The sequence below is a fragment of the Myotis myotis genome, unplaced genomic scaffold, assembly GCF_014108235.1.
Source record: "Myotis myotis isolate mMyoMyo1 unplaced genomic scaffold, mMyoMyo1.p scaffold_m19_p_12, whole genome shotgun sequence".
In the NCBI taxonomy this organism is placed as follows: Eukaryota; Metazoa; Chordata; class Mammalia; order Chiroptera; family Vespertilionidae; genus Myotis; species Myotis myotis.
Window position 1 is genome coordinate 13,572,403 of NW_023416316.1, and position 20,266 is coordinate 13,592,668.

The following is a 20,266-nucleotide window of genomic DNA, read 5'->3' on the forward strand; positions in this document are numbered from 1 at the left end:
GTGGGTCCGTGAGCGCCAAACCAATGATCGTTCGTGGTTGCGGGGTCGCAGAGCGGCGTCCTCTCAGGCGCTGCTCAATTGGCCGTGCGGTCATACGGTTCCCGGCGGCTGGCGTAGTTCCCACGGAGCGCGGAGGCGCCACGAATGCCTGGCCAGCGGAGTCGTGAGCATGAGAACCAACGGAAGGTTAAGCGATCTCGCGAGCCGCCTCCCGGCTCTCAAATCACGCTCTTGGCAACGGCCAGGGCGGGCGTGGGAGTGGCCCCTGCGACCTGGGCAGCAACTGAGGCTACCCCAGGCGGAGCGGAGGCGATGGGCCTCCTCATCCCGGGTTAGACGTGTATCCAGAGGAGGCGGAGAGCCATGTCTCTGGAAGGCACGATGAAAACTATCTAGACGTTGAAAGAAGGCGTAACGCCGACGTGGGGCACTTTTTGGGCGTCAATGAGTCCACGATGCTCGCTCACTATTGAGAAAAACAAGAAGGCCATCACAGAGTGTTTCGCTCCTCTTCTCTACTGCACTCCCCGGGCTGTAAACATCAAGAAGACGGAGACCGAGTTAACCTTTTGGGTCAAGGACGGGATCAGATGGTAGGGGGTGGAAACGGGAGGTGGGGTGGGTGGGGGGCGAGAGAGAGACAGTTCCGAAGCTGAAGGCCATCTCTAACCATCCCAAATGCAGTACAAGCGTCTGGTGGAAACCACTAGGAAGGGCAACCCAGATAAATTTCATGGGGAAAAGGGGTGGCTTGGAAATCTTTACAGTTTGCGAAATTAAATGCCCAGTGGGCATCTAAGTAGTTCAGGCAACTCCAGAAATTGATGAGAGCCAGAACCTATGTGCCTCACCGGGTCTTCCGTGCCAAGGGCAGGAGCTTGTTTTGGAAGTGCACCCTTAGTGTACTTTTAGGGGGGAAATACAATCTAGAAGTCTTAGAGGAAGCTAAGAACAGGATTTTCCTCATTTTGTTGTGCCGATGCTGCAAGTGACAAAAAGATAAAATAACTGCTGCTTTATAAAGACCCTAATCTTGTCTTTTATTTTTTATTTATTTTATTTTTTTAAATATATTTTATTGACTTTTTACAGAGAGGAAGGGAGAGGGATAGAGAGTTAGAAACATCGATCAGCCGCCTCCTGCACACCTCCTACTGGGGATGTGCCCGAAACCAAGGTACATGCCCTTGACCGGAATCGAACCTGGGACCTTTCAGTCCGCAGGCTGACGCTCTATCCACTGAGCCAAACCGGTTAGGGCCTACTTGTCTTTTAAAAAAATATGTAATTCATTTTTTTTACAGAGAGGAAGGGAGAGGGATAGAGACTTAGAAACCACCAGCTGCCTCCTACACACCCCCTCCTGGGGATGTGCCCGCAACCAAGGTACATGCCCTTGACCAGAATCGAACCTGGCACCCTTAAGTTCTTAGGCTGACGCTCTATCCACTGAGCCAAACTGTTTAGGGCCCCCTTGTCTTTTGGAAAAAGATGAAAAAACAACAAAAACTCTTCCTGTTTCCTGGCAGTCACCGGACTATCAGTAACTGCTGCCCTCTTTTGGGATTGGTTTCATAATTGTTTTATCCATCAAGCCCAGATTTATTTAACAAAAAAACCTTGAATTCAGAGTATTGCTAATTTTGGACAGAGGTCTCAATCACCCAGACTTATTATTATCCTAGCATGATACTATGTGTTTCTCCCTCTGGGAGGCACTGGTTATCATCAGCTCTTGGATCAGGGAATAATTGAAGCATTCAGGAGGTGTTACACCAAGCATATGTTTGACCACTTTGCTGACTGTATTGAAAAAAAAACACCTTGTCTTAATTTGAAAGAGACATGGCAACAAGTACAACATTGCTGATACTTTGGTGGTGATAAAAGAGGCAATGGATGATATAAAACCAGCTACTCTTTTTTTTAATATATTTTATTGATTTTTTACAGAGAGGAAGGGAGAGGGATAGAGAGTTAGAAACATAGATGAGAGAGAAACATCGATCAGCTGCCTCTTGCACAGCCCCTACTGGGGATGTGCCCGCAACCAAGGTACATGCCCTTGACCTGAATCGAACCTGGGACCCTTCAGTCCGCAGGCCGCCGCTCTATCCGCTCTATCCACTGAGCCAAACCGGTCAGGGCAAAACCAGCTACTCTTACTAAAGTCTGGTGGAAGCTTTGGGATGATGTGAATGATTATGCATGTTTCCCTAGAAGACATTGGGGAGAAAAAATCAGAGTCCACAAAAATGGATGGGCTTTAAATTCATCAATATCAATGAAAATAATAAGTTACTCTAGTTTCAAGTTTTGGTGATAAGAGTATAGATAAGGAAGAAGACAAGTCTCCAGAATTAGAGGTACGATGAACCTAAGGAAATTGAATACTGTCTTACACTCTGCCTAAGTCTTCATTATACTGCAATTAATATGGATCCTTTCCTGGATTGAAATTGGCTTTTTAAAAAAGTTTTGATAAATTGTTGTATATCTATAAAAAGGTGCAGGAGCTTCAAAATAAAGGAGTTGAAGAGAAGGAAGACACATAATATAGAGGAAGTGTGGATGAAGAAGATGGATACAGAATGAGTCTAGGGGAGTCAGCCTGAGTCTAAATCCTATTAGGAGGAGGAAAAGTTAGAGGATAGGAAGCCTCCAGAGGAACAGTCTGGGCCTTCAAGCAGTGGCACTAAGAATCATACGATAGCCCTGACTGGTTTGGCTCAGTGGATGGAGCGTCGGCCTGCGGATTCGAGGGTCCCGGGTTCAATTCCGGTCAAGGGCATGTACCTCGGTTGTGGGCGCATCCCCAGTGGGGGGTGTGCAGGAGGCGGCTGATTGATGTTTCTCTCTCATTGATGTTTCTGGCTCTCTATCCCTCTCCCTTCCTCTCTGTAAAAATCAATAAAATATATTTTTTAAAAATCATACTATAGCTGAAAAATCTGCCAAAACCAGAAATGCAGGATTGGACTTCTGGAATCTAACCTTGGAATGGAATTTGGAAAGGTTAAAGGCGCCTTAGTTGAAGGAAGAAGAGATTCCAGAGGCAGTTTCTTCCAAATAACAGTTAATTTCTTGCTAGCCTTGGCGCTGTTGCCCCCAAATCACCTTCATCATGACCATTATTATAATCCATATCATTTCGTTGTTAAACAAGCATTTATAAGCCTAAATTGTGTGGGGTTTTGTACTAAACTTGGGGATATCATCTCAGGATTTAAGGTAAATGGTCATTAACCGGTGGCCTTTCTTAAGGTAATAGGTATCCAAGATCACAGTCTTGAATATAAAGGTTTTCTTAGGACACTGGGCCTCATTTATTGTAACTCTGTTTTCCCCCAGATATTAAGTTCTTCCATTGCAAATGGAGATTTTCTAAGTTAACAATAGTTGCCATGAGAATACTTGCTCTTGAAATGCTGACATGGTCTTACATTTTACAAAGCACTTTTACATTCATCTACTCTGTTAACCCTCACTTGAGACCTATGAAGGTCTATCAGCCCATCCTTCACCAAGCCCCATCCCCCCAAAGCTCAGAGAGGTTAAGTAAGCTGCCTGAGCCTGCACAGCTAATGATGTAAATGATAAGAGTAGGGATGCAACTGATTTATTTGTCAGACACTGGTAGAAGTCCATCATTCCTTTGAGAATTCATAGTCCCAGGGAATGGGACAAAACAGGCGAACAGGTAATTTAAAACAATCAGGCTGTGAACTGGCAGCCCACAGGCCAGATTTGGCTACCAGATAGGTTTTGTTGAAGCTGCTCAGTTTAAAACGGTTTTGAATTGGTTTCCAGTGCCCCCCTAATGCCTTTCTGTTTAAGGTATTATTTACATACAACACAATTCAATTAAAGTGTACATTTCGTAGAGTTTTTTAACACTTGTGTAACTACCACCACAACCAAGATATAGAACAGCTCCCTTAATTTTAAAAAGTTTACTTGAGTCTTGTGCACTCAATCCCTTCTCCTGCCATAGGATATTTCACATTAAAAGGCTGGATTAAAAAATTGGAAACCCTGACAACAGTGGACTCTGCACTCCTGAAGGGCAACAGTCTTTAGCTTGCTGCTTTGCTTATTTGCATCTCCCCATAGTTGATGTTAAATGTTGCAACAGAAGTGTGTGCCAAGTGCCTCAGGGGAGCACAGGACCTGGGATTAACTCTGGGAAAGGCTGCACAGAGCAGCTGAGTGAGTTCATAGGGAGAGCAGTTGGGAGCAAGAGTGTTCTAAACCCAGGAGGATTAGAAGGGAGATCCTGGGAGCGGGGGCTGATATGGGGGACAGGAAAGCAGCAGAGGGTATCTCACTTCTTGTTGGCTGGATGGGCTGTATAAAGTGGGAGAGTTTAGTGTATATGTCTTAGTGTTTGTGTGTTTTGCTTTCTGAAGGTTTTGTATACCCAAGAAACTTACGTCTTTTTATCTGTACATCTCTGGGGATTTTAAGGTATTTTTGTTGTTGTTGTTGGCATGGGAAGGGAAAATTTGTATTTTATTTTTGTAAGGGTTATAGGTCTGCGTGTGGTGCTTGTGTTGTATGTAGAATCTAGGGAGAGGGTTGCCCAGAAAAAATTTCTCACCCTTACCCCGCCCCCTCCACTATCTCGTTCCAACCAGCCTGCCTGGGGCGGGGCAGTAGGGCAGGCAGCAGGTGGGAGGATGGGGGCAGGGAGGGCGGTTTAGGCCGTAAATTCCCGCCCCCTGCCGGCAACTCAGCCAGAGGCCACATTCGCTGCTGCTGTGCCGCTAAATTACCGGCGACGCCATGGATAGGCTGGGCTCACGGTGTCCTCTGCCAGGCTACCCTCGGCCCTCTGTCCTTTTATGCCTCCTGGTGAGTGCCCACGCTACGACCTTACCTCCAACCTGGGAACTGAGGGAAAAGACACACGTCCCTTTACTGCTCTTGGCATTTTGAGCTGGGGGCAGGCAGGTAGGGGACGGACAGGAAAAGCCCTGGAGGCACCACCCGGTATCCTGGAGACTGGTGTGGTTCTTTCTGAAGCCTACTAGCTCCCCTTCTTCACTCTGTCAGTTGGGGTGGCCGGGCTGTTACACTCCCAGGGAGGTGCAGGGGTATCTGGTGGTGAGTTCTTGCCCAAGGGTCACTTGATAGATTGTTTTCTTTCTGTTGCAGTTACCATGTTGCCTTTATGGGGGCTTTGTTTCTGTCTTAGAAATATCTTAGAATGTTAAGGTTGGGAAGTGACCATTTACAGAGTATCTCCAGTGGTGGAGGTGGTTCAGGAGATGGAGAGAGTCGGAAGCCTAGGGTCTAGCCCAGCTCTGATGATCACTTTTGGGTGATTTCTACCTCCTTCCGACTCTTATTTCCTCATCTGTAACAATTGGCACACATCAGTGGCTCTTACCCTTTTGGGGCCTGTAGGTTTTCTTGATTATCTTTCTAGAAAGTTCTGGATTTGTACACAAGCAAACTGTATAGATAAACACAATGTTGTAGTCTTTCAGAATATTCATGGATTCCTTCAAACTAGGTGGGTTATAAATTTAGAACCACTAGGTGGTTTCTGAGGCCCCCTTTGCCTTAACACAGACTATAAAGTCAACCATTACCTCTTAGAGGTATGCAAATATTCTAGGACCAAAAAAAAAAAAAAAAAAAAAAAAGGAAAAAGGCAGAATAAAATGCAAAAATAACTGAAACAATACATAAAATACTTTTTAAAAATGTAAAAATAGAAAAGGTATGTAGTAAAAGACAAATAGGAAAATGTTGAGTAGACTTAAAAATTATATCTTAAAATGTTCCTATTAGGGAATATTGTGATGTGTATATCTTCCATCAATTTTGCATTCATATAATGTCACTTCCTAATATATTGTAGCCCAACCTTGGTTCCAGGTTAACCTTTCATGCTTCTGACACTTTGTTGATATGGTCCACAAACATTTCTCAAGCCCATACTCCCTGTCAGAATTGTGGAGTGCTGGGAATACGGAAATGAATGAGACTGAAGAGCATATGTCTAATGGAGGAGACATGTAAACAACTATCTGTATTTCAGTGTGACCAGTGGTACAGCAGGAGGATGTTTAGCAGCAATTCTGGCCTCTACCCAATAAATACCAATAGCATCTCTTCCCCAGTCATGACAATAGAAACTATCCCCAGACATTGCCAGATGACCCCTGGGCGTACAAAATTGCCTTGAGAACCATTGGATTAAGTGAAGCCGAATGGGCCCCACTATATCAATTCCTAGTTGTGTTCATTGTGGTTCCAAGAGCCCTGAATGGGAGGCAGGAGTCTTGGATGTAAGTCTTGGTTCTGTTGCAGAGTTTCTAAATGTTCTGCCTTCAGTTATCTTATTTGTTAAATTTAGGGTTATCTTAGATAATACTTGAGAGCACAGCTCTCAGCTTCAGTAGCACAGGTCACATTGCTTTAGAATTAGGCTACTTTTTCCACTAGCCTATCCATGGTGCCTAGCACATATCATATACACTTGAATGGAGGGGAAATTAACTCCTCAAACATCAAGAGATGTAAAAACTTAGTATTTTGACTTTGAGCTCACCTAAGAGTTTCAATACATTTTGGGTGAGCTTATATTTAATCTTATTAGCTGTGTTGCTAATCTTATTATTGCTTACTAGGGGTCCAGTGCACAAATTCGTGCACCTTGAAAGGAACTGTGGGCTGTGAGGCTGCAGTGGGCACAAAGGTGGGTCTCGGCCCATCCTCCATGCCCCCACCTGGCCCCTCCTGCCAGCAGCCCCACCCCTGCCACCACCACTGCTCCCATGTGCTGACGGCGCTGGTCCCACTTGCACCCGCTGACCATGCAGAGCAACTGGGACCGGTGCCAGCAGCAGATGAGAGTCGTAGCTACTGCCCCCAATCACCCCTCAGGAGCAAGGGGAGGTGGTGAAGCCCTCAGGGGTGCTCAGGGCCAGCAGCTGCCACTCACACCCGCTGACGGCGCCGAGTGATTGGGGTGCAAGTGGGACCGTCACCGGAATAGGTGCAAGCACCGGGTGGGACCACGGTGCAGGAGCAGAGATTTTTTAGTAACCACCAGAGGCTCGCCCCATGACAGCGATCAGCACCCCGCCTTGGTCTGGCACCCCTGCTCACCTGCTCCACCTTCCTGCTGCGGCCGATGCTGCCATGTTCCGTGCTCTGCTGTCTGCTGCTGATGCCTTCCATGTTCCACATGCGTGGTCAGTGCATGTCATAGCAACTGGTTGTTTGGTTGTTCAGCCGTTCAGTCTATTTGCATATTAGGATTTTATATAGATAGATTACCTGCTAGCTGGAATGCTCAGATCTTCCCTCAGAGTGGCTTTTTTGGCTGGGGGACAGGCCATTGTTCCTTTTGTTTGGAGTATGTGCTAGAAGCTCCCATAGAGTCATGTAGTGGACTCCTTACAGTGTTCCAGTCTGCCCAGTTCTCTGTTAAAAGCACTGCTAACAAAGACTTGTCTTTTTCACAAGACTATTTAGTCTTAATAATAACATCTTGCTGATGAATTAATTCACTAGTCTGCAAGTATTTATTGAGAACCTGCTGTGTGCCATGAACTGTGTTGGGGATACAGTGGTGAGCAAAGCATGAAATTCAATTTTATTGAATTTGTGATTACAAATTATTTTTCCTATCTCCTGTGAACCCATAGCAACTGAGATAGGCAGCACAGTGTCATAATCTCCACGTTCTAGATAAGGTTTATAGAAGGAGAGGTGGTAACTTGTTGAAGGCCACAGGCAGCAGTAGTCACACTAGGATTTAAATCCTATTGTGCACACATACTAAAAGCTTTTGAAGTCTGGGTGTTTTTTTTCTTGCATGGTCACTGCTTTAGTTCAGTGGACTAGTATGTTGAATTGGTGGTTTGGTGGAGGTAGTGGGAGGGAATGAGAAAACCCAACCCTGACAGGCCTGTAGTCAAACTGAAGCTGAAGACAAAAACACTGCTCAGGCCCTGCCAAGAAGTAGGAGGCAGGACTTAGGCAATAGCATAAAAGGAGTGGGAGGACAGAGGTTTATTTGAGCAAGAAAGAAGCCCTGGGCGGGAGGCAGGAGAAACACCCTCTTGTTCAGCCTGGCTTAAGTCACAGTGGGACTCCTTGCAAGCTGCCTCTCTCTGTTAATGACTCCATTATATTCCACAAGCAGAGAACCTGGGAAGGAAGATGTTTTCCAGTTCTTTTCATTTCTTCTTATTTTAAATGTTTATCATTAAAATAGTAAGAAAAATCTCTTGAGTGCCTTTTCCTTTCACGTTGTCACTGCTATTATCTTAGCTTCAAGTCTTTTTCCTGGATTATTGTAATGGCCGTGTAAGTAGGCTATCACTGGTCATTCTCCCTCCTCTCTCCTGGTACCCTACTCAGCCTCACTATATTATTACTCTGCTACTTAAAACCTCCAAAAATACCATACCACTTGAGTACAAACTCCAGTCTCCTTAGCTTGACCCTTTTCTCTATAGTTGTAGTCAGTTTCATTTCCTCCTGACCTCATACCCACAGACTAAGACCCATGCAGACTCTAACTCATCTATCCCTTAACACCTCTTGAGTTTGTACATATTACTATTTGCTTAGCATGTGTCCCTCTCCTCTTATAATCCCACTTATCATTCCAGATTCAACTTAGATGAATCTTCTCTTCCAAGCCTTTTTCTGCTCCCTCAGGTAGAGCCTTCCTTATGGTCCCTGAGTACCTAGTTTAGTAGCACAGGTTGCATTGCTTAGAATTAGGCTACCCTTTCCATTAGCCTACCCAGTGCCTGGCACATATACAAATGAATGGAGGTGAAGGTAACTCCTCAAACATCATTAGATGTAAGAGCTTATCATTCATTATAATCTCCACAGGATGATAGTTCAGTGGATGCCAGTTGGCATTACCTCCATCAGAATGGATTTCCCGTCATCCAGACTTGAGTCCTAATCCTGGCTTCAACCAAATAAAAGCTATGTGATTTTGAACAAGCTTCTTGATTTCTGAGCCTATTTTTTTTAATCATCTGCAAAATGCAGAGGTAAATATCTACAGAACTTTGTTGAAGTACTAAAGCTCAAGATCCCAGGAATTATTTTTTTGGATGGGGAATGGATATGAAAAAATGATGCCCAGCCCTGGTTCCAATCTGCTTGAGCAGGAGATAGCGAATTGTCATGTCACTGCTGACTTGTGCTTTTTCCCACCATTTAGATCCTGACAGCTTCTTTCCTGACTTACCCCATGCTCAGGACCCTTAGCCTGCAGCTCCATTCAGCTGTCACTGGCAGTTATGTCTCCGGCACTTACTCCATCGTCTTTGTCAACTGTCCCAACGAGCAAATTGCCAGAGATATTGCCAGGTATGGTAAAGGGGCTTAGGTGCTGCCCCAGGAGGCTCAGGGAGCTACCAGGATGCTATCTGGGGCCACTTTTAGGCCCTTCTTCTGCTTCTGACAATCCTGTCCATCCAGTGATGAACTACACAGCTGAATGATTTGATGGATCCTGCTGCTGGGCCTAAAATGTTGAGTGGCGTGTTGGGGGGGCATATAAGGAGACGAGACCCAGAGGGATGTATGGCTTATCCAAGGTGTTAAGAGAACAGTGGAATCCTACCTGTTGAGAATTTAAGTCTCCTCATTCCTGGCCCATCGGTCTTTCTTCTTGGAGATACTCTCTTTGCTCAGTCCCAGAGGTGCTCACTATGACAGTGAGGAGGAGGAGGAGGCAGTCATTCCAAATATTTAGAAAATTTCTAGAAGCAGCTGTGTTATGGTGGAAGAACACTGAACTCGTAAGCAGACCAGAGTTTCAGTCTTGGCTCTACCACTTACCGTGTTAACTTGGGCAAGTCACTTCCCTTCTTTAAGCATTAGTAATTTGAATGTAGTAGGTACTCAATAAATGTGGTATCTGGATTTTGCCCCCTTCATTTCTCTTTATAGATGCAGCTTTGGAGAGGGTTAGTGGGACTGGAGGATAATGGATTTGGCTCCTTGATCCCTTTCTTCTTGATCTAAAACTCAACATTCTTGAAGTTGATGATAGACTAGGTTATAGTGTTTTCAAATGTTGAATCTGGTCTTTGGGAGCAAACAGCCTCCACATTGTTGGTCACAGGTTAGCCTTGCATTTGATTCCATCTCTCTTTCCTCCAACCAGAATGTGTATTTTCCCTCGTTAACATTACCTTTGAAGAACAGCTCTTACCTAAAAGAACTGTAATTACTCCAGAGATACCCATGGTATTTAGTAGCTAGGAACTGAAAACCTTCCTGATACTCCTGCTATACCGAGGGTCTATACTGAACTCTTTTCTCTGGACTCCTGGACCAGCCATCTGGGTCCTGTTAAGGAACAACTTCAGCTGACATCTGTGAAGTTCAGTCTTGGGAGGCAAATCATCCTAATGGCTGGATTCCAACTGGTTGAAAGGCCAGTTCAGGTAAATGGATCGGTATCAGCTTGGAGAGAGATCTCTATTTTCTACTTGCATCCAAGGTTGTTGATGAGCAGTCAGGTGTTTATCAAGGGCTCATTCCTTTGTAGGAAATACTTTTTCTCTCTGATAATTTTTAGGATTCTCTGTTTATCTTAATGTTCAGCTATTAATTTGTTAACAATTCTTTCTATATTATTTCCTTGTCTGCTCCTTTATTCTGTATACTGGGAGAATTTCTGAGCCCATTCTTCTCTCTTATTTGCTTCTCATTGGTATCTATTTTTCTATTCAGCCCCTCTATTGAGTTTTTTGTTTAAACGATTAGTTTTCCTTTTCAGGATTTCTAATTATTCTTTCATAACCAACTACTCACGTTTCATCAATATCAGATCCTATAATCTGATTTTATTTTATGGATGCAATAATCTTGCCTTATCTTTCTGTAGATATTAATTATACTTATTTTATTTTTAATTTTTCCAGCTTTATTGAGATAGAATTGACATATAACATTGTTTAAGTTTAAGGAGTACACATGATTTGATACATTTATATATCACAAAATGATCAGCACAAGATTAGCGAGCACATCCATCACCCCACACAGTTACCTTTTTCAGGAGTGAGAACTTTTAAGATCTACTCTCTTAGCAACTTTCAAGTAGTTGTAATGATGTATATAATTATAGGAATCTGAGATTATACTTATTTTTAAATCTTGGTTTTGAATGTACTGTTAGCTGGTCCTCTTATGTAAATTCACTTGTTGAATTTTTGTTTCTCTTGGTATTGGCTTTCCTCAGATGCTTTGTGATTCTTAAGTGTAACCTCTCATCTTTTTAGCTATGTTGGTGGGGAGTCACGGGAACAGCTGCAAGGAATGCTATTCGCAGCACTGTTTTCAGTGTGAGTGTGGTTTGGGGGGACATTCCATAGACTGAGGTGCCCTAGTGACTGGTCTTCTGGGTATGAATCCTCCCTTTTATTCTTGGCCATCACCAGCTAGTATATTGTTTTGCCTTTTCCCCCAAAGTGCCTACACTTACCGCTCCTTCCTGGAGACAGACACCCCATTTTTGCTGTGGGGCCATGGGAGATTTGGGGCATCTACCTGCTCCTGCCATGGCATTCTGGCAGTTCACCTTGCTGTTGCCTCTGGTTCCCATTGCCCCAGGTACAGACTGTTGCTCTGTACCTGGGGCAGTCCCCCTGTGTGCTCCCTTGCTGTGTCTCGGGGCTGCCTTTTATTCTTTGGGGCTTCCTCATAGTTGCTGTTACAGGAAGTGTTCTCGTTACTGTGTTCTAAAATCTGAAGGGGCGTCTTTAGTGATGTGGTTATGAGGCAATGGATTTTTTTTCTAGAGGTTTAACTCACTTCCTGTGTTTGCATGCCACCTTCAGAACTAATAAAATGTAATTTCTTACACTGAACTTGCAAATGATTGAGGAAGCAAGACTCGCAGCAGTTGCTTAAACACATTTGTGCCATTTGCCTCTCCTTATGGTCAGGGATTTATTTAGCTCCTAGAACTTTGCAGAGGAATGAGGTGGTGGTGATGCCACATTAACGTGGAGCCTTAAATAGAGAGCACTGTTTAACCTGGAACCCCAGGGAAGAGAAAGTAGGTCGGTTCTCTTGGCAGTAGCTGGAGGAAGGAGGGAACAGTGAGCAGAGCTCAGATGAAGTTTATTTGGCAAGGCCTGATTCTGAGGGCTTGAGGTTTGATGTTTGGGGACACTTCTTTGCATCAGTGACTTGGTGGTGCTCCTATTTCTATGACACCTATACTAGTTCAAGCCCTTTGTATTGTGTTCACCAGGGAATCTGAGATTATCAGACCAGGAAGTCCAATCTGTAGTCTGTCAAAAAAAATAAAAAAGTCTTAGAGGTCTGCAAAGGTGATGATCGTGTGCTTAGGGCTACGATAGAAACCTTTACAAAAAAAGGTGAAACAAGCCTATATTTGCCAAAGACAAACACAGTTATGATGCTTTTTTCCTAAAGATCAGAAGCACTGAGCAGCCTGATACATACCTGTGGGATAGAAGCAGAGGTGGCATAATGAAAGGAGTTCTTGGTGGTGAAAGGATTGGAAGCTACTGGTTGAACCATTTTCTCATTGTACAGCAGGAGAGTCGGGTTGAGTGAGGGGACATGCCTATCTTGGAGAGGTGCTTAAATACTTATTCCTGGAATGAGAAAGAATTTGCATAAGGTCACACAGCCGTACTACTGCAGGGCCAGGAAAAGAACCAGGTCTTGTTCTCTGTCCAGAGTTAATCCCTATTCCCCAGGCAGACTGGGCCTGTCATTAAAAGTGCCAGGAGTTTGGGGTTGGGGGGCATTCTAAATGATTATCTAGCTCCCAGGAATGTTCCTTCTCTTAAGGTCCTGGACACTTGCCCCACTGACTGTCACTCTCTTTGCTTTAGGGCTATACTGGATAAGAAGCTGGCTGCCTCTGTGAACATCCTGCCCAAGGCATCCTCATTGTGAGTTTTGCTGTGGCCAGTGGAAGGTCAGGTCCTAGCTGGTGGGATGGGTACTGAACTAATGGGGAATTGTGAAAGAACATCTCAGAGGCATTTAATTAATCAACACTTCACGGGTGATTTCTATTCAAAGGAAATGAACCAGTGTGTTTATGTCATCCTATGAACAAAAGCAAAAATGTGCTGTGTGTGTGTATAGAGAAAGGAGGGGAAACCCTCCAGTTTAGGAACAGTGAGTCCTGCTTGCACATTCTTTGTTTAAATTAATTAGTTTGCTGTTAGCAAGGAAGCCAGAATGGGCATTCCATCCCTGAGCGAGGCAAGTAGGGCTATCAAAAGAGATAATCTCCATTGCTTTTAGATTCTTTGGAAAACCGAGAGTTTGGCATATGTGACAGGCTGTTTCTGTGCCTTGCCTGCCTTTCATTTCATTGACACCTTTATTTTAGTTAAGTCTGGTCCGTCCCATTTCTTTCATTAAAATAGTTTAGCATCCCACTACACCTTGTGCCTTAAACGCTCTGATTAGCCTGTTCCTCATCTTCCCTCCTGGAAAGAGAGAGAGAATAAGGGCATGGCATGGGGAGGGAAGGACAGATGGGGAAGAAAATAATATCTACTCTGAAGGTCAAAACAGAAAAATGCTATATAGTTAAAGCTCCTCCCACTTGCCAACATTGTCATTGCCTCAGTGGCTCACATCATTTATTGCTATGGCTCCCAAGTTTGGCTGTGCTTCCAATTCCTGAGCTCCATTCTAGGTCTATTTAATCAGTCCCTCTGAGGGTGGGGTTTGGTTCTTTGAATTTTTAAGAAGTGGAATAGGTGATTCACATAAAGCCAGTCTGGGAACCAATGCTTGGGACCTAGAACAAAATTTCAGCCTGGCATTCCCTTCAGATGGCCTATAATTGATCCTTTTACCATGGCTCTGTGAGGCAGGGCCAGTGGCTTAGGTCATCTTAGATTTCCCCTGGGTTAGTGTAGATATTTTCAGGCCAAATTTCTTTCCCTTCCCTTCACGTGATGCTGTTCTCATACTCTTTTCTGAATGTCATCACTGACTTTTAACGTTTGGACTTGTTTCCATGTCTTGTAAGGCTCACTTCTTCCCTGAAGCCTCCTCTGCTTCTTATTTATCCTCTCATGGGCACTCAACACTGAGAGTCAGTGGTAAAAGTAGCCCCATTCCATAGGATGGGGAGGGGCCTGGAAGCCATGAGTATAGAATAGTGTTGAAAAAGCCAGAGATGCCAGTTTGGAGGAGAGAAAACGTAGGAGTTTCTGTACAGCAGGAGAGTCAGGTCGACTCTCCTGAGGTGGTTCTCCATATGGAAGTTGGGGAAAACAACTGGGTGGCAGATGTTGGCACACCATAAGAAAAACCACCTCATGTGAAAACCTTTAAGGTAGATGGCCTTCTTCAAGCAATGGCGAGCCTCTCACCTCCAGGAATGTTTAGGCAGATGCTAGAAGCATGCATTAGAATGATTGGACTAGATGACCTGTCATGCCTTGGCCAACTGTAGACTTCTTTATGTGGACTTGGAAAGATTTTAAAGTTTCCACCTCAGTAAGTCACCTAACTGGGCCAGGTTTGACATTTCAGTGGGCTTGTTTTGTGAGCATGATACTTTGATCTTGTTCTCGTCTCCAGGTACTTTTGGAATGGAGAAATAGAAGAAGCCACTGAGATTCTGTTGGTGAGTAAAGTTGGGTTTGGGGATGGGCCTTGATACGGAAAGAGTGAGAGCATGGCCTTTTTCCCAGGTTCCAATGAAAAGTTAGCAAAGATCAACTGATTGAGGTTCTTGCCTTAGATTCATTTGCAAGTTAGTGACAGGGCCTGGTGACCTAGAGGGAATGCTGTCTCCTAAATAGCCAGATGAGAAAATGAACAGCTGCAGAGCTGGGCTGAGGTAAAGCAGTGTTTTGTTTTTTTTCTTTTACAGTTAATAAAGACAAAGACTTCCAAGGTCCGCATGCTGTCCAGCTATGTCAGGTAATACTGGCGTCTCTTCTCAGACAGGACCACTCTAGGGATTAAGTGAATGGGTGTGGAAAGCAGGAAACCTAGTAACAAACCTTCCACATGACCCTGGACAGGTGCCTGTCCCTCAGATTCTCCGTATGTAAAATGAGAGGCTAGAGTGAGTTAGTTTAAAACAGTAGTTCTCAAAATTTTGGTCTCAGGATTCCTTTACACTTTAAAAAATTATCAGGGACCTAAAAGAGCTCTGTTTATGTGGGTTATATAAAAGATAACTATGTTAGAAATTAAAACTAATATTTTTTAAAAAATTAACAATAATAAAACCATTAGTTATTAATGTTGTAAATAATGCATTTTTATGGAAAGTAACCATATTCCACCACCCCCCCCAAAAGTGAGAAGAATGGCATCATTTTACATTTTTTGCAAAATATGGCTTAATAAGAAACATCTTTAAGTATTGGGACACTTGGAAAGCTCATGGTGATAAATTCAAGTTTTCCAAACTTCTAATTTTTGCTTGAAAACATTATTTTTTTAAATTGGCAACACATAATGTAAATTGTCTTCGAGTGATGGACTCACGTTGTTCATGTCTGAGACAGTGTCTATCTAATGCTCAAATCTGAGTAACCATGATTTGTAAAAATGACAGTTTACAGTAACTCAGGCTTAAAAATGGTGCTCCATGAGCAAGTCTGGTTTTAGCTTGTGACTCAGTCCGACAAGTGTAGGACATATTGAATTGAGGCACCAGCACGGTGCTTTCTGTATACTTCCCATGTTGTCACACAGGGCTAAAAATACATGTACTCAAGGGTCAAAACTGAATAAAAATTGTAATTTTTACCACTTTGTCAAGGATGTTCTTAAGTGAATTTCACTTTATGCAAGTGCAGGTGTGTACAGTTTGGTGCCATCGTCTTGATGCATGTGCTAAGGTGCTAGCAGCTTTACCCATCATCACTTTTGTATCATTAGTGCAGATGTCAACACAGTGAAAAGATAAATAACAAATTAGCATTATTATAAACGAATGGACTCATGGAACTCCTGAAAGAACCTTGGAGTTGCCCAGGGGTCAATGGGCCTTACTAGTTTCAAGCCCTACCATTCAAAGTGTGGTTCTGGAATAATTGGCATCGCCTGAAAGCTAATAGAGCTGCAGAGTCTCATGTTCACCCTAAACCTATTGAACCCAACTGCATTTAACATGATCCCCAGGTGATTCCCATGCACGTTAAAAGCTTGAGAAGGACTGGTCTAAACAATACTGGCTAATAACTATTATCCCTTGGAGGTGTCTTTCAAATTACCAATTTAAGTCCCACTTCAGATTTGGACTTAATTGATCTAAAATGGGGATCAGATACGTTCTTCAGAAGCACCCGGATTGACTCTGATGTGAGGCTAGGATGCAAGTTACTTACTGGATGATGAAACTCTTTTCCTTCACTCCCACCAGGATCCTGTGAATAGATAGATGGCTATACCCGGGCCTCAGAGCTAGTGATAGAGAAGGCCCTGTGTTACCACCTTAGCAGAGGTGGGGGAATAGGCACCTTTGGTAGAACCGGCACTACCAAGAAACCACAGCTTATCTGGTGAGGGACAGCCTCATGGTTAAGATGGTGAAACCCAGAGCTTAACCTCCAGCGTCAACTCTTGACTCTGCTTGCTAGGTGTAGCTGAAGTACATGCAAATTAGTTATACTTTCTGTGGCTCAGTTGCCCATCTATAAAATGTGGGCCATAATGGTCCCTTGGGATGAATGTATGTGAGGTAGACACATGAAGCGCTCCACCAGTGGCAGCTCTTACTGCTAACGTGTTACAAATGTCCTACTCTCTCTGAATACTGTATGTTTGCTTATAAAAACACATACACTGGCCCAGGTGTCCATGAAATAAGAAAATTAATTGTCCTGGGGCACCAGGTAAAATTACCCAGATTACCCTAAACGTGTAAGCACCTGGGCACATGCTGTGATGCGTGTGTCTCAGGAGAACTTGACAGCATCTCATTCTGCAGGAAGGAAGCAGAGGATTATGACTCCCTCTGACAGATGGGAAACTGAAGCCCAAGGCCTCACGTTCCTTTAGTCTGGAAAATGAAGAAAACTTGTATGGTGTTCCGAGGGCCAAGTGAAAGAAGAGGGGAAAGGGAGAGAGGTTCCTGTGGGTTTGGATGTCAAGAGAAATCCCTTGGAAAATGTCAGTGGTTGTTTGGTCTTGAGGGATCAAGAGGATTTTGATGGATAAACAGGAGCAGGGAGAACTTTCTAAGTGGAGCAGAGAATACAGCGGTATCGGGGTGGGTGGTGGTTGGGGAAGGCACAGTGATGAGTGTGGGATAGTAATAGAGGCAGCAGCTAACATTCAGTGAATGCACAGTACCAGTCAGTGTACCAGCTAAGTGCTCTATGTACCTTGTCTCATTTAATCCTCAGTGATCCAGTCATGTAGGTGCTATTTTCATTCCCTCTTGTAGGCCTTTAGAGAAAGTAAGTGATTTGTCCATGGTTACATAGCTAGTAAGGGGCAGACTTAGAATTTGAACCCATGTCTGTGAGACTGTAAAGCTATCTGGCCTAACTCACCACTGTAGATAGGGGTGGTGGGTTATGGAGGTGGACAGGGGATGCAGCAGATTGCAGAGGCCTCAAGGGAGGCTGGCCTGCTGGGTTTTATCGCCTGACTGATCCTAATCATAGTCACTCACAGGACTCTGCTCTCTTCCTAAAGGTTGGTGCATCCTTTCGAGATCCCAGAGGTCTTCAGTCTTCCTATGGACCAAGGAGATGTGCACTATTTGAAGTGGCTGGAGGAGGGCATGGAGGAGGACTGAGGGGGCCGGCCTTCTGTGGATCTTGCTGGCTGCCGCTAGTCTTCATCAGCTGCACTCTGGGGAAAGGAGGCCTCTTTCTGCCTCTCAGCATCTCTGGATTCCTTGTTTTTGTCAGCACAGAGGAGCTAAGTAACTTGTAGAGGATGAAGGGCCAAGGCTCCTGAGGTTATAAGAAGACGCTGGGCCAATCGGGCCACGCAAGAACCCAGTGGAGCGTGTCTCTGAGTGCTTCCTGCGTACAGGTGGCCAAGGTGAGGGCAAGGAGGGTGTGTGGGGGACAAGGGGAGGTGGCAATGAGGGTGAGTTTTGTCATCGGCAGCAGTCACTGGGCCACCTCAAGTGTCGGGTGGAATTACTCTCCTGGTTTTCAGGAGAAATAGACCGGTGATCTGTTTACCTAGAAGTGTGTGGGTTGAAGGTCACCTTCTGGAGGAACTGGCAAGCACTTTATTCAAAAGGATGGATTGTGAAATGGTGCAATTTCAGGGACAAGCAAGATTATTTCTCCTAGCTAAGGATGGCACTTGTTATTCCTGAGTCCTGAGTAGTGGGTCCGGGAATGGGCTTCAGGAGTGTGTGTAGGACTGGGGAGATATTAGCACTTAGGTACAGCTCATGGGTTGGGAATACATCTTGACCTTCCTAGTCTGAATGTGACCGGCATCAGAAGATTCTGGTGCCTTGCTCAGTGGAGACAGGCTGGCTCAGTGGAGCATTGAAACTGAGCATCCTAAAGCAGAAAGAACCCTGCGGAACTTCCAGACCAGTGTTTCTCAGACTCACCCAGACCCCAGAGGTTGACAGAGGTATAGGGATTGCCTGCCCTTCTCCACCACCTTCAGCCAGTGCAACAGACTGTTTATTTAATGTATTGAGCTTGAATGAGATTTGTGGAGCTTTTAAAAAAGTTTTCGTCAAAAGTTATAAACCAGTGGTTTAAGCCTGTCTCCAGTTTATAGGTTAAGTAGAGGAAGTTGAACTGCACTGAGGTCCAGAAAGGGCGTGGCATGCTGTTACTAAGGGGACAGCCAGGCTGCCTACCCTGTACCTGGTGCGCTCCTATCCCTGCTCCTTCCCAGGTGGAAGAGGGCATGGAAGGCCGAACCCCCAACTCTGATTCTTAACTTGATGCTGTTTACTGCCTCTTCCGAAGAGGTTGGATAATATCCCTTTCAGAGAGCCTGCTGCAGCCTATTCTAAAGGAAGAGTTTTTTAGTTCTTCATCTATGTGGTAAGTGGGTCTGGCACTTAAAAACATATTGCATTGCCTAATTCTACCCACTGATCTGGCGGTAGGTGATACTATCTTTATTCTGTACATAAGAGGATAGATTTAGAGTTCACTGATTTTTAGGGTCTGCATAACTCCACCTTGCATGGTTTGGCCTCCACCACAGTCCTCTCCAAACGGTGCTGTGGACGGGGCCGGGACCTAGACCAATGTTTCCATGTGGGATGCCTTCCCAGCATTTCTCAGGACATGTATGTGTTTTGCATCAGGAATCTCCAGAAAAATCAGTTCAGGAAATGAGAAAAAGTCTTAAAATTATCTGTGAATACGGAAGCTTAAAAGCATAGAGACATTACTGGTTTGAAGGAATCCATCAAATAAAAATATAAGAGCAAGAAACACCAACAAGCAGAGCCGAAGGTTAGGAGAAGCAGGGCAGGAGCATGTCGGAGAGAGATGGCTACTGTCTAATCAGTCTTGCTTGTGATTGTTGTGTCCTAAGTGTTATCCTGCAAATAAAATACGTTTATACAAAGAATACTTTATACAAATTCCATGAGCAGTGTGCCAAGTTAAAAGCTTTCAAAGCAAAATAAATTCTTACTTTGGCATTTTTGACATGTGATTCTTATACTGTTCACCTTGCCAGGATATTTGAATGTTACATGATTTGAAAACTATCCAGTAATGTCCCCTGGTTCTGGGGTTTAAATATTCCCTCTAGGCTCCAGTTCTTTGTAAATACAGCTAAGCTTGATATACTTATTTGTTAAACAATTTTTTCCCAGATATCGGTAACAATAAGGAAAGAGTATAAAGAATGAAGTATTTTAAGAATAATTTGATGATTTAGGGCAGTGGTTCTCAACCTTCCTAATGCCGTGACCCTTTAATACAGCTCCTCATGTTGTGGTGACCCCCAGCCATAAAATTATTTTTGTTGCTACTTCAAAACTGTAATGTTGCTACTGTTATGAATCGTAATGTAAATATCTGATATGCAGGATGTATTTTCATTGTTACAAATTGAACATAATTAAAGCATAGTGATTAATCACAAAACAATATGTAATTATATATGTGTTTTCCGATGGTCTTAGGCGACTCCTGTGAAAGGGTCGTTCAACCCCCAAAGGGGTCACGACCCACAGGTTGAGAACCGCTGATTTAGGGAATTTCTGAGAATTCGAATTTCTTGCTCCTAAAGATTACTATTTGTTGTAGATTTGTAAACACTAACCCAGACCACAAAGAACCAGGCC

At 44.1% G+C, this 20,266-nt stretch overlaps 2 protein-coding genes across 9 annotated transcripts in view; one reads left to right on the forward strand and one right to left on the reverse strand.

The window, feature by feature from the left end:
* The first annotated feature begins 83 nt into the window (after positions 1-83).
* Positions 84-18,511, forward strand: LOC118667114 (protein CutA homolog). Of its 7 annotated transcripts, none has more exons than XM_036329866.1 (7): positions 84-593; positions 9,209-9,357; positions 11,283-11,345; positions 12,873-12,932; positions 14,590-14,635; positions 14,885-14,934; positions 17,671-18,511. In XM_036329866.1, exons 1-7 carry the CDS (start codon positions 591-593, stop codon positions 17,771-17,773), a joined length of 474 nt encoding a protein of 157 aa, XP_036185759.1. In that variant the 5' UTR covers positions 84-590; the 3' UTR covers positions 17,774-18,511. The 7 variants fall into 7 exon arrangements, 6 of the variants coding, with proteins under 6 accessions (XP_036185759.1, XP_036185763.1, XP_036185760.1 ...); XR_004971160.1 differs by lacking the exons at positions 84-593; positions 17,671-18,511 and adding exons at positions 2,946-4,854; positions 14,346-14,505 and having other exon boundaries at positions 14,885-14,915; XM_036329867.1 differs by lacking the exon at positions 84-593 and adding an exon at positions 2,946-4,854 and having other exon boundaries at positions 17,894-18,511.
* PHF19 (PHD finger protein 19) overlaps positions 10,750-20,266 on the reverse strand; it is a 29,934-nt gene continuing 20,417 nt past the window's right edge. Inside the window, exons 16-17 of one of the 2 annotated variants that reach the window (XR_004971159.1) lie at positions 12,475-12,629; positions 10,752-12,299 (exon numbers count right to left, since the gene is read on the reverse strand). Coding sequence is in view for 1 of the 2 variants with exons in the window: in XM_036329857.1 (XP_036185750.1) it covers positions 12,616-12,629 (14 nt within the window). In the remaining variant the exon portion in view is untranslated. Of the gene's footprint in view, positions 12,630-20,266 lie in introns of both variants that reach the window. The other variant, XM_036329857.1, reaches the window with a different exon arrangement.

Bases quoted from the DNA above. Each gene is read 5' to 3' on its own strand.
- LOC118667114 (XM_036329864.1), top strand. From the start codon at position 4,786: ATGGATAGGCTGGGCTCACGGTGTCCTCTGCCAGGCTACCCTCGGCCC. The intron at 14,636-14,884 runs GTGAGTAAAGTT...TTTCTTTTACAG, and splicing joins AAGCCACTGAGATTCTGTTG to TTAATAAAGACAAAGACTTC. The intron at 14,935-17,670 runs GTAATACTGGCG...CTCTTCCTAAAG, and splicing joins ATGCTGTCCAGCTATGTCAG to GTTGGTGCATCCTTTCGAGA.